This window comes from Gorilla gorilla, chromosome 4, assembly GCF_029281585.2.
Source record: "Gorilla gorilla gorilla isolate KB3781 chromosome 4, NHGRI_mGorGor1-v2.1_pri, whole genome shotgun sequence".
Taxonomy (NCBI): domain Eukaryota; kingdom Metazoa; phylum Chordata; class Mammalia; order Primates; family Hominidae; genus Gorilla; species Gorilla gorilla.
The window spans coordinates 91494663-91508681 of record NC_073228.2 but is presented as its reverse complement, the minus strand read 5'-3'; the positions used below and the strand labels follow the sequence as shown (position 1 = coordinate 91508681).

At 32.6% G+C, this 14019-nt stretch overlaps 2 protein-coding genes across 4 annotated transcripts in view; one reads left to right on the top strand and one right to left on the bottom strand.

The window, feature by feature from the left end:
- RASA1 (RAS p21 protein activator 1) overlaps positions 1-14019 on the bottom strand; it is a 124381-nt gene that overhangs the window by 15972 nt on the left and 94390 nt on the right. For all 3 annotated transcript variants that reach the window (XM_019027643.4, XM_055388733.2, XM_055388735.2), the window contains exons 10-15: positions 13324-13444; positions 12484-12640; positions 6117-6204; positions 3810-3887; positions 1684-1841; positions 1081-1157 (exon numbers count right to left, since the gene is read on the bottom strand). In XM_019027643.4, coding sequence (XP_018883188.2) covers positions 1081-1157; positions 1684-1841; positions 3810-3887; positions 6117-6204; positions 12484-12640; positions 13324-13444 — 679 coding nt within the window. The remainder of the gene's footprint in view (positions 1-1080; positions 1158-1683; positions 1842-3809; positions 3888-6116; positions 6205-12483; positions 12641-13323; positions 13445-14019) is intronic.
- The window catches only part of CCNH (cyclin H), a 101586-nt gene that overhangs the window by 37021 nt on the left and 50546 nt on the right, over positions 1-14019 (top strand). The window lies entirely within an intron of this gene.

The window sequence follows — 14019 nt, the reverse complement described above, 5'->3', positions numbered from 1 at the left end:
TGTAGCTAAGAAGAAAAGTAGTGAAAAAAGAAAAAAGAGCACTTCAAATATAAGGTATGGCCTTCGTTCTGTGTCATTACTATGGGGTTTGGATTTTATCGTAAAAGTAATGGAAAACTAAAATTACTACAAAAAATTACAGAATAAACATTTTATAGAGAAATATTCAGGCTTTGATCTGTTAATACGTATCATTTCCTTCCCTAAGCCTGAGTTTTAAGAAGGTATTAACCTAATTCACCCTGATGTGAACTGGTAAATCCCACTGTCAACTGTTTTAGCAGCAGGATGGAAGGAGCTGTGCTGCTGAGGACAGGAACTGGGAGCCTTTGACTACCAGAAGTGAATAAGTGACATATTCAAGTTTAAGGGAAATTTTTAAATAGAATAAATGACATATTCAAGTTTAAGGGAAATTTTTAAATAGAATACTTTTTTACTTAAATGGTAATGTAATCCCAGCACTTTGGGAGGCCGAGGCGGGCAGATCACCTGAGGTCAGGTGTTCGAGACCAGCCTGGCCAACATGCTGAAACCCCGTCTCTACTAAAAATACAAAACTTAGCCAGGCATGGTGGCGGGCGCCTGTAGTCCCAGATACTCAGGAGGCTGAGGCAGGAGAATTGCTTGAACCTGGGAGGCGGAGGTTGCAGTGAGCCAAGATCACACCACTGCACTGCAGCCTGAGCAACAAGAGCAAGACTCCATCTCAAAAGAAAAAAAGAAAAAAAAAAGCAGGAAAAACCTAAAAAGTAGAAAGAAGGGATGAGGGCAAGCCCTACAAAAAGACCACTGTAATCATTTCCTTATTCTTCCTATTCATTGGAGAAAGGAGGGTGGCTAGATATTTTAATCTTAATTGCTTAACAGTATGTACAGTTGAACCGTATTGGTCTTTTTCTATCTTAGGTATATTCTTTCTTGATAATCAATACTTTAAGAAGTACAGAAAGAAACTATCTCAAATTATACTACTTGCATTTCTGTTTTTTTAATTTCTATTTTAAGACTTTCATTGTGAATTTTAAAAGTATATAAAACATGCTTTTTCTATTTTAGAAAGTTTCTGTATCAACTTACAGATATCAGGATCTTTGCTTTTCTTTGTTTTATTACTAAGAGTTATTTCAAATCTATTGATGTCAGGAGGAAGATCACTAAAGGAGCAAGGAGAAAAAGAATTAACAAAATGTTTTGGCATCAAACTACCTTATTTCTTTAAGTTCTAGTATCAAATAAACCCCCTATTTCTGCTTTAAAAAAAAAAAACAGTGAGTGTGCTAGACCTAAAACCAGATTCACAACATATTTTATTATTTGGTATACAGAAGACACGCAAATTACACACTTTTCCTACCATCTTTAACCTCCTAAACTAATAATTCATTCAAATAAGTACTGGAAACCCTAGTAAGTGTTTTGTATTTGTGGGTTAGTAAATGTTTTTTGACTTGCCAATTCATGTTAATAACTAAGTGGAAAAACCAAGGGCATAGCACTTCACAAATAAAGGTGAACAAACAACAGGAAAAAAAAAATATATATATATATATATATATATGCTATTAGAACACCTGGATATGGTACCTTGTTCTGATGGTTTAGATACAGAGACCAAAAAAACAGAAAGAAATGCAATATGGTAAAAGAAAATGATTAATGTAATGATAAAATAAGACTTACTCAAAGACAAACTCTTCTGACCATACTGGGTTTTGCCCTTCCCTTGCATGAGTTTTTGCTACTTGGACACTATTCAGGTAGATGTTACAATATGGATTAGTAAAATGTTTTACTGGGAGTTTATGGGCTTCTTCAATATGTAAAACAAGGCTGCTGACCTAAAAAAAAAAATATATATATATATTACCCCAGATTTCTAGAAGTGCACTACATTTCAAAAGCAATTACTCTAAGATACAAAGCCAAAAATAATGACTTATTTTCCCCTTTTTTTCAGAAAATGTGAGCTTTGGTTATATATTTGTATGTGACATACTTAAAACATTCAGACATTTAAAATAATTCTTCCCACCTAAAAGATAAACACAATGCAATTTTATTTTACAAGTTATTTCTCCCAGTATATTCCTGGAGAAATAATGAAATACACCTTTTCTACCATAAAACAACGATAAAGAGAAAATGAAGAAGAAAATTCTTTATTAATATAAGTAAACAACTGTCACTACTCAAATTAAAATCCCGTATGTTATATAATACTTATCTGGAAGATTCTATTTCTATAAAAGAGTTCCGCAGCTAAAAATTTTTAAAACACTGACTTTACCTTCTTATTTTACAGGAAAGGATACAAACCTAAAGAAACTAAGTTATTTGTTAGTTTGGATGCCAAAACTTAGACCATCCACCTTCTAGTATCAGGTCCTCTTTCTCTCTTGCCATATACTACTTGTGTGGCCTTGCACAAATCCGTCCCTCTAAGCCTCATCTTTCTAATATGTAAGTATAAAGTCTACACTACAGGTTGTAATAAGTATTACAAACTAGTTATCCCTCAGTATCTGTGGGGAACTGATTCCAAGACCCTCCACCTCTCTGTCCTGGCAGCTAACAAAGCCCAAGATGCTCAAGTCCCATATAGAAAATGACATAGTATCTGCATAAAATCTATGCATGCCCCCCGTATGCCGTAAATCATCTCTAGATTACTTGTAATACCTAATACAATGTGAATGCTATGTACATAGTTGTTATACTGTATCTTTTTATTGTATTTTTTCTGAATATTTTTGACCCATGGTTGGTAGAGTCCACTGATGCAGAACCCATGAATAGAAAGGGCGGACAGTATATGTAAATCACTAAATCGCACTGCCCACTGATACATAAAAAGTGCTTGAGAGATGTTAGCTATGATTATATTAAACCTGCAAATGTCATTTTAATGGCTCAAGTTTCATACCAAATACAACTTGCTCTTATTAGCAAAAATCCAATCTGATTTTTGATAGCTTACAAAATGTTACAATGTTATGAAGACATGGCGATTGTGTGTATACTTAAATTTCCCTGGGGAAGAGCAAGACTTTGGGTTACAGGGACTATTTAGTCACCTCTAAATATCAACCATTATCCACTCCCAGTAGAACAGTATGTTAATCACTCAGCTTATCAGATATTCACACAAAGAGAACAGGAGACACTTTGGTTAGTAAATAAATATTGTACTAAACTTTCTTTAAACCTTGAGAATGTCAAAATTTGCCTAACTTCTTCCAATTATACAGGGATTACTAAAAAGAAAAAAGCCAAGAAATGGAGGTTATAAAGTTACCCTTGTAAAGGCAAAAAAAAGAGAAAGCCTAGCTTAACTCTCCACAAATCTCAAAGTATAGGGCATGTTACAGTTTCAAATAAGATTAAATATTTCCTAAGAGTTAAGCAGTAGGTTTTAAAAGCTGTTCTTCAAAATGAAAATCCCAAAAAAGTTTATTGGGATTAGTGCTATAAATCTGATGATCTTTTCAATGTTCTACTTTTTGAAAGAGGCCAAAATAATTTTTTGAAGGAAAATTAAGTGCCCAACAGAACAGTTTCTGCTGTGTTGGTTTAGTGTTGTTATTTAAAGTGGAAGAATAATCTTTCTTATGTTTTTAACAGTTGGCATGGACTAAGAAAGAACATTCTCTTTCATAAAGAAGTAACGTTTTCCTGCTACTGAAGCAAGTGGCAGCATGGCTTAACCCCATATGATGTCCAAAACAGTTCAGATAAAAATAAAATAAAAAGAGCAAAGTGTTAGAGCAAAATGTGACAATTAAAAATCCAAGAAAATTAAGCTTCACCTGACGAAGGCGTTTATTGGATGTCCCTGGACTACTTTTCCGTAAATTGCAAAATGCCTGCAGACCTTTCATCCAATCCTGCAAAGAAAAACAGCACTTCAAAGAAATATACACTAGTTTATTTGGTTTCCAAATCATCAGTTAGGTTTTTTTTTTCAAATTCAACAATTTTTTCCTTCTCTAGACTGCCATTTCTATTCTCAGACTATACTGTACTTCATAACAATAACCAATAATAAAATAACAAAAATAACAAATAATATAATAATAAAACAACCAAAACAATTATAATTCTGTATAAATCTTTGTTTGAATTTATGTATGAAACACATCGAGTGGCCATTAATTAGCCAAAAAATCAAATTTACATTAAAGAAACTATTTCTCCCAAACAGATACTACCTTGGGGAAATTAACTGTCAATGTATAATTAAGCTGTTATACTTGAGGCAAGCTTAGGTGGAATTTAACTTGATACACTTTGTGAGAGGGGGAGAGTGCTGATTGTAAAACCAACTGATAATGTGATGACTAATCCCATGACAAGCATTTTAATCTATACTTTAGACCATGATACAGGTAGAAATGTATAAGGGGATTTGGGTTATTTTTAAGCTTCTCAAATATAACATTAGATTTTAAAAATCATTTTAGCCTAATATTCAAATCAAATTGCAGCCATATTTTTAAAATGTTTATCTAGTGCTTTGGGGAAAAGGAGAGAACTAAGGTTTATTAAAAACAAATCTAAATATTCACTTTGGTTTTTACATGTTTCTGGAAAGCTGTGTACTATTGCTTTATTCAATTATGTCTTTAGTTTGTTGGCTATTTCAATGAAGCTGAACTTTATTAATATCTAGAGACTGTCTTTATATTACAGCAAATTAAAACCAAATCAGTTACCATAGCTTTTTGAAATAGAAGAGAATAACCAGAGACCCCCACAGCCCAACAAATCAACAAAAACTGGAAATACCATTTATGGAAATACAGAAATATTATGTATAAATACATTAAAAAATGTTCTATGTCAGGCTTGCAAAACATGCTGAAATGTCATTATGGTATGTGACACATTTTTATTCAGAAAGAGGGACCATGGTAAAATAATTACAAAATAGGATACTGAAGTTTAAATTTCTAACTCAATTTCTAACATTTAAAAAAATCATGTAAGTTACCAAAATGTTTTGAGCACTACCTTTCTCATCTAAAAATTAGGGATACATAGCCGTAAAATTTTATGTGCATTACACGTGAAATGAGCATTTAAATGAGATATTTTATAAAGATGTGAAATATGACTGTTCAGTTGTAAGCTCATTCAGGTTTATTCTGTGAGTCTCACGCTAGGATCTAGTTTTAAGAGCATCTTCCTCATATCTAGGGTTGGCAAATTATATTTCCAACAAAGCCACTTTCACTTCTTAACCACCTTTAAGTTCCTTCGTTAGAATATAAGCAGAAATTTAGCTGTATTTGTATAAAATACAACCATATACTCCAGAAATATTAGGGTTCAAAGAAAGCAAAAAAATTTTTTAAGAGACAGTGTCTCAGTTTGTTGCCTAGGCTGGCTTACAGTGTCTCGATCTTACTCACTATAACTCAAACTCCTGTGCTAATGCAGTCTTCCTGCCTCATTCTACTGAGTGGCTGGGACTACAGGCATAAGCCAGAACACCTAGCTAATTTTTTACTTTTGTTATAGAGGTGGGGTCTCCCTTTGTTGCAAAATATTTTTTAAAGAGTGTTTTTTAAAAAATATTATTTCTTCACACAATTACTTAATAGACGCTATAAGAAGGACACTGCACATGGATTAATAGCTAATCTAAAGTAGACATTATATCTCGACTTGGCTTAGAGAACAGATTCCTAAAATATCTTTCCTTGTGTTGACTGACTTTTATTTTCAGACATGGAGTTCAACCAGTGAAGAATAATGCTTGTTAGCAAAACTAACTGGTTAACTGGCTTACCTTTGGATTATACTGAGATGGCCTATAACCTTTATTCAGAGAGGATTTTAAATGAGCATTCTCAGTTGGCCTCAACATCATAGAGTATTTAAAGGTCAATTTAAAATGGAGTTTTCATTCCTAATAACCCTTCACTGTGTTTGTTTTTGCATTTCTTTCAGAAAACTTTTTACATATGAAATCTCATTCCTTAAAACAAGAGATGATTAGATTTCAGGCGTTCTGTGACTTTATCTTGAATGCAATCATTTTCTATTCCAGTTAATAAGAAAACATGCGCTAACATAAAAGTATACTGTAGTTTGAGAAACAGTAATCTTACCTCTGCTTGTTCTGGAGTTTCTCCTGCAAAGTAAAAGATGTAATGTTCTTCACTAAAGTGCTGAACTACTATCTGAAAACAGTTTGGCCTTTAAAATAAAAACAAAAATTATTAGGAAGCTTAATAAAAAGTAGCAAAATATTTATACCAGCTTCCAAAACACTCACAATAAATAATTAACATAAAATTATAATTCTTAAAGAAATAATACTCCATTGTACCAGATCATTACTAAAAAAAAGGTCAGCTATATATATTTTAGAAAACTTTATGTCAGCACTATTAAAATTTTATCAGTATTTCAAAGTGTAAACTAAAGAAATTTCAATTAATTCTAAAAGACATTAGAAATAAAGTTACAAACAGATTGAAGCTGAACTGCTAGAACTGCACACAGCTAATCTGAAAAGCTTTATATGCACTGGAAAAAGACTAGAAATGTTCTTAGACTAAAAATGTTCTAAGTAATTATCTCTAGAGATTGTAGGTGATTCTGTATTTTCAAATTTTTCTAAACTGATCATTTTTCTTCACCTGTTAAAATGGAAACATCATCTCCTCATACATATGCTTGTTCTAGAGTTTAAGTGAACAGTTGTGTACAACAAATGTTCTTGTCTTCCTTTAGTATTATTTTAAATCATTTGATATGTAAGTACAATATTAAGTAATAATTTATATCATTTTGGAAATGTGCTATCTTTCCAACTAGACTTGAAAATATTGATAAAATCTTTATTAAGGGCCTGCATGTTTTTGGAACTCAATAAATGTTACTTCTGTTTCCTGCTTTAAAGATTTTATATCATGCTAATGTTAGGAGGCCATAGCAAAAATACAGAGGACAAGCTTAACACTTATTAAAGATAAAGACTATATTTTCATGCTTTGAGAATGTCTTAAAAGTAATTATGGAAAATAGGAATTGGAAACTTCTGATCCTAAATGTTGCCTGTATCAGACTAACCACCCTAGTTGGATAAAACTTAAAATAGTAATACAAAACAGAAAAACAACTGTTTGAAAGCACTGGAGAACAACCAAAGCAGCTAAGATTTGAGGAGCCAAGATCATACTATAATTAACCCGACATTCTCCACATCTTTTCCGTTCAAGGCAGTTGCCAGTTCCTAAGCTGTGTAGCTGAGACGCTAAGCAGAAAATAGTTGCTAAAAGGCTAAAAAACTAACTACAAATCCAGTAGTTTGATAGTGCTAGGAGAAAAAAAAATGAATTTCAGGCTTTCCATTGAGACCCCTGAAGGGCTGTGCCTTCATGATAAGGGCAAACCAGAAATAGAACAGCCTTTACAAGATGTACTAACCCTACACCATCCGTAAGAACGATTCTTTCTGGACACAATAACATTAGTTTTCATAGTTTTTCATGTACAATGTCTACCACTCAGTCAAAGTAAGTAGACACTACAGGCATCAGGATTAAATGGCTAAAAGTTAAGATGAAAAACCAGAAAGACATACATATAATCCAGATACTGAAGACAGACAAGACTTTCAAGTAATTATAATTAAAATGTTTAAGAAAATAGGTAACAAGAATTTTGCCAGAAACTGGATCTTTAAAAAAATGGAAATTCTAAATTGAAAAAAATGTAATAAAATGAAGTCCTGAAAAAGTGGATTTGACTGCAGAATGGAAGATTAGTGAACTGAAAGATCAGAAGAAAATATATAGGTTGGTCCAGAGGAAAAAAGGATGAAAAACATAGAAAACAGCATGGGAAATAGTGCAACTTTTTTATAACAGGACTCCAAGAAGAAAAAAGAATGTGGCAGAACAACTGTTTAAATTAGATACTAACCATTTAAATAGATACTAACCAAGAGTTTTCTAAAACTGACAAAGAACATCAGGTCTCAGATTGATGAAGCACTACAAACCTAAGGATATATTTTTTTTTAATTTATAGTTGGTACATTTTAGTTTTACCACTAAAAATATAAGGAAAAATCTCAAAGCATCCAGAGAAAGTTGTGTGAGATACATTACCTCTAAGAGAAAAGACAAAGATACATTACCTCTAAAACAGATACAATTTGAATGACAACGAAAATGTTGGAAGGCAGAAAACCATCTTTAAAATGGCAAAATAACTGCCAATCTTAAATTTAATATCCAGCAAAACATTTTCATAAATAAATGTAAAGCAATAAATACCACAGTGAGATCCAGCTATGAAAAGATGGTGTAAAAATTAATTACCACATGGATAGTCACTAGAATAACTGTGTCACTAAGACATCTTTCTAAGTAATGCAGTATTAAAAGTTAGAAGTTTAATACAAGGAAATGGAGTGCTTAGAGATCTCTTAATATTGAAAATAATCTGGAAAAATTGCACAGCTGTGCAACTAAAGCCATGCAAGAAAACAGCATTGCCATCCAACATTCGTTCAGCATCAGGCTGAGCATGCGCACTAATCACCTACTGCACAAGGTGGCTGTTAACTTTCACATTAGTCTTCTTCTAAATGCTAAAGGTCAGCATATCAGGTTCTATGTGTACACAAAGCAGGAAATGTTCAATGCCTGGCATTAATTTGATAATAAAGAAAAAGATATTAACATTCATCTATAATTTCCCCTTTTGTCCTCTGGTATTTGCATCCTATGGTAATACATAATTTATCAACCTATTTTTCTACTTGTCCTATTATATGGTACAGATGTCTTCTCATTTCCTTGAAATGTACTTTGTTAATGCTATTTGCCTTGGCATTCAGTCTTTCTCACTAAGTGCTTCTCTATTTCACAGGAAGGCACTTTAAAAAAAATAGTTAATAATAAACTAGCATACTTTGAAAAAAAAATTTTTGTTGTTGTTTTTGGTTTAGTTTTGTTTGAGACAGGGCCTCACTCTGCCGTGGGTGTAGTGGTAAAGTCAGCTCACTGCAACATCCTGGCAGTTGTGAGCCTGGGCTCAGACAATCCTCATACCTCACTCTCCTGAGTAGGTAGGACCACAGGTGTGCATCACCACACATGGCTAATTTTTTAATTTTTTAAAGAGACGGGGTTTGCCATGTAGGCCCAGGCTGGTTTCCAACCCCTGAGCTTAAGCGATCAGCCCACCTTGGGCTCCCGAAGTGCTGGGATTACAGGCGTGAGCCACTGCGCCCAGCCTTAAAAGAAAAATCTGTTTTCTAAATGAGAGACTTGAGTTTAGTTCTCATGAACATAACTTTTTCATACTAGGTTTCAGACCTGGTATCATTAAATATAATTCATGACAAAGACTTTTTCTAATGTCTTCAAATTCTTTAAGTCACCTTCAACAAGAAACTGTACAAGAAGCAAGCTACAACCTTACAGCAAGTGGTAAATGTATATTTATTGCTTTTCCCCCTACCAGACAGAAACTCCTTTCTTGTTACTAACCAGAATAGGAATCATTCACAATGTTCAACTTGTGCTTCAAGGATCTGATCCTTCTTTTTACTCTAGCAATTCTTTCTCTTTTACCATCAAGTGTAATGTGGACCTTTCTTTTGATTGTGCCAACAGACTTCCAATTAACTGCATCTGTTCATATAAACTATATCAAAATAATGCTAAAGCTTTTCTTCAATCTTACAGATATTGCAATATTCATCTTAATACTTCCTTAAGATTCATCTAATTGCAGTTGTAAGTATCATTAGTGAATCATTTTTAACCTCATTTTTCCAAGGTTGAATTTCTTCCTTAAATCCATAAACTGTCAAGACACATATCTTTTTGTATTGTACATATAATTTGACGAAGTTTACTCATTCTTCAGTAAATCTGCAAAGTTTTTCTCCTATAATCATAAACTTTTATCAAAACTTTTCTTTTGGACAGGTAACATACTTCAGCATCCAACAGTAGGTATTTTGATTCCATTTCTCACATAACACTGAAAACACATGCAACTGAAGCAGCTTAGATTTTATTACAGCCTCCATTTCATTATATTATTTAGTATGGAATTCAGGTCTACAGACAAACATATATATAATCTTGACATAAAATCTTTAAATGTTCCTATCGTGAAGGCTCATCATCAGTCATAAACTTAACTAGCATTTCCATAGGACCTTCTTTGTTTCAAAGTATTAAAAAAAATTTAGCAATTAAATGTATTTCTTTCAGGTCCTAGCGAGTTACATTTTTTTAAAATTATTTTTTATCTTATGAGTCTAATGACTTTCCAGTGTTAGTCACTAAATTGCCCTTATGGTGGGAAAAATTAACATCTGTACATTAAGGCTAATTATAAAGTAGTAAAAATGAAAAATATATCAAATTCATTGTATTCTTTTCAAGAACCTCCTTATATATTTTACAATAATTAAAACAATTTTAACTTCTCTGTTAATCGAAAAAAGGTAAGAAACAAAATGAGACATTTCTGCTTGAACATAAAAGGTAGCTTCATAATGAAGCTGTGAATAAAGTAATATTCAGAGTACCTGGATGATTGAACAAGAAAGTAGGAAGTACTGAGGTATAGCCACTATAAAAAGCTGTCTCCAAGTGTTATGCACCAATTCTTTTGCCCCAATAAAATAATGAATTAGAACAGTTTATACAGGGATCATATGCTTTCGAGTGTTATAATTTTTGAAATATAATACATTTGTTAAATATCTGTACTACAATAGGATTTTACAACCACTAGTATCTCAGGGGACACGTATACTGATTAATGGAACACTGGTTAGGAAGCTCTGCTCAACTATCCAGCTGAATTCATACCCATCCTCCAAGAATCAAGAGCCACCTATTTCATATTACTGATCTCAATAAAATTGTTCCCAAAATATTCTACTTTTACTGTTTTAACTGTTTTCACGATAATAAACTACATTTAGTAGTGAATAGTGTTGTCTCTCCAACATCCATTTCACCCATACATATGGTAAGTAGAGCAGCCTCACTATTTGGGTGAGATCATTTCCAGCAACAGATCTGGGCACAAAAGGGTCTCCTCATTCTATCAGGATAATCCCATTCCTTTTGCTACCTCAGTAACCCAGAACTAAAAATTGGTTGAGAGGTGGCTCAACAGAATATTTTCAAGATTTTTTAATAATTATGGGAGTGAATGCTTACAGCCCTTTCTCTGGTGCTGTTTGCTACCTTGCTACCATGTAGGGAACTGGTTTGAGGAAGGATTCAACCCACAAGAAGGGTGCAGAGTAGAACTAAAAAGAAAAGACAGAGGCCTGAATCAACCACATTTGAAGGTTAAGATTCTCAGGTTGTTAAAGAGGGGCAGAAAAATCTCAAGAAATCCTGTCTCACGCAATCTTTGTGTTTTTTGGAACAACTCTTTATGAGGTATCAGTGAGTATTCAGGGAAAAAAAAAGGGTATCTTTGTAAAATGAATTTATGAAGTAATTCATACTATTTTACAGATTCACAATATAAACACTAGCTAAAGCTACAAAAAGCCTTGCTATAAGTAAAACTATTTGTTCAATCAGCATTTCCCAAACCTATTTGATCATTTTAAAAAACTGTCAAAATCACAAGTAACACTAATGTGATCCCTAAACACACTGAAAAAAGAAATGACAAGGCTATATATTTTACAGGTATTTCTCTTAAAGAAGAGAAATAGTTCAACAGGATAAAACGTAGATTTGCCTCACAGAAATGCCATCCTGCGGCAGAAAAACAAGCTGTTGAAACATTTAACTGTCTTTTCTCTTACTAATCATAACAATAGGTAATAAAAATGGTAAGTACATCTAAAAAGACTGGGATGGATTACTGATAATACTAATGGTGAAAGGTAAAGGCCATTAGGCCATTGTTCTTGAGAAAAAAATCCAGATATAATCAAGAGCTGGATTTGTCTTCTGATGTTTAGGATTCAGCTTATACATTTATATTCATTTTTTCAAAACCAAGAAATCAACATAAGAATTTTTTTTAATTTCAAATACATTTTTCCTATCAAGACAATTTTAAGATTATTTTTTAACATTAACTTTCTTAAGAACTTGCTTATAGAGTTAATAGCAGAATTGAGTGCACCTAGTACTCTTGGGTATACTGAGTTAAACCATGTGACAAAATCAGAGGAAAGGTGACAAAGACTCAAAGTAAGTCACTCAAAAGATTGCTTGTTGGGGCAGGGACAAAACATGCTTTATACTACAGGAAATGTCATGCCAAAGATTTCTGTGCAACACAATGAAGTAGACTTTATGTATATATTAGTCTACAATTAAGCAAGGAAGGCAAAAATTACCTAGAAAGTGCATCTGCTACTTTTAGAAGATGATTTTAGGGCTCTCAAAATTGGTTTGCTTTGTTTGTACTATTTTATTATTAAGACAATTCCGAAAGAAAAATAGGAAACCAATCTCTTACCTGCCAAAGAGACTATCATGAACAACATAGACAGAACATACACTGAGATCTATTAATCCTTTTGGTTTGGTAGCTCGTTTTTCGCTTTCAAAATAAATAAGTTGGGCATCACTACCCTCTAAGATAAAATATAAATTTTTCCAACGTTTTCCTTTGCCTGTTTAAAAAAAAAAAAGTTTTCTCTTAGCCAAACGATTGTGAAATGCTACATATTATTAAAATTAGTGTTTCTAAAAATATGAATCAATCAATTTTTATTCCAAAGCTTATGTAATATGCCAATTCTTACATAATGAGAAAATGCCTATAACAAATCTGTACAAAAATGCCTTTTGTTATATTACTTGTTTTAATCACAGAGTAAATGCTGAGAATACCTTAACTATATCTTCAGAGATTTCATCATGATGAAATCGTCAGAATTCTTGTTTTGGAGTAATTCTTTAACAGTCTTAAGGAAAAAATTCTTCCACTAAAGCACACCCCCACCCACAATTCCCCAAAATGTCGTTATGTCAAATTGAGGTAAATCTGTAAAATATCAATATTATGAATGTGCCATGTGCCATGTGCCGTAAGGAGTTCCTCAAAAAAAAAAAAAAAAAAAAAAAAAGAAAGAAAAAAAGAAACCATGGGTAGAAGACACATTCCGGTTGAAAATGTAGACTTTTAATATACCTACACTCTAAATTTTGAAGAATGCTTATATATGGGCTCTGAACAAGTGTCAATTACTAATAACTCATGTCAAAACTTATTAAATATATATCACAATAAGTTCGGAGCTCCATATTTACAACGTCTCTATCAAATGGGTTAATGATAAAAGTCTGAACTTACCCTTTTTCAGAAGATAACCTTTCTTAACAATGTTTTTATAAAAGGCATCCTTTGTTTTACGACGGATGGTATTATAGATTTCCTTGCCATCCACTGTGTCATTGAGTACTTGTTCTTGATCCTGAATTTTAAAAAACATTAAAATTATTTCATACATTCTTGATGAAAATGAAGTAAAAATCTATAAAATTACCAATTAAAAGCCAAAGTGCTTAAAACTAAAATCTAGATACACATAACACATAAGTGATCTTTTGCTTTCCAAAGAAATTCTCAGAAATGTTTCCTTATAATTTCGAAGAACACCGACAACAAAGTTCACAGAAAGGTTTCCTTGCCAATCCCAAGAACAACTAATAAGTTGTCTGTTTCCATGGATACCTAATAAGCTATTTTCAAATACAGTCAGTTATACTTTACAGCAAATAATGTTTTAAAAACATAAACTTGTCCCAGCATAACTGGTAAATTAGGAACCGATATAAGCATAAAGCAAATTCATGTTTGCCTATGCACAATTGTGTCTGTGAGAAATGCTAGGTGAATACAGACAACAGTACCAGGTGAACTAAGACATGAGAATGAACAAAACATACACACTTCAAATACCTAACAGTTCCCTCAATCCACTAAGTGTGTCACATGCCACACCCATCCATCCACAGCTGGTGTTATAACCGTGATTTCACATAATCC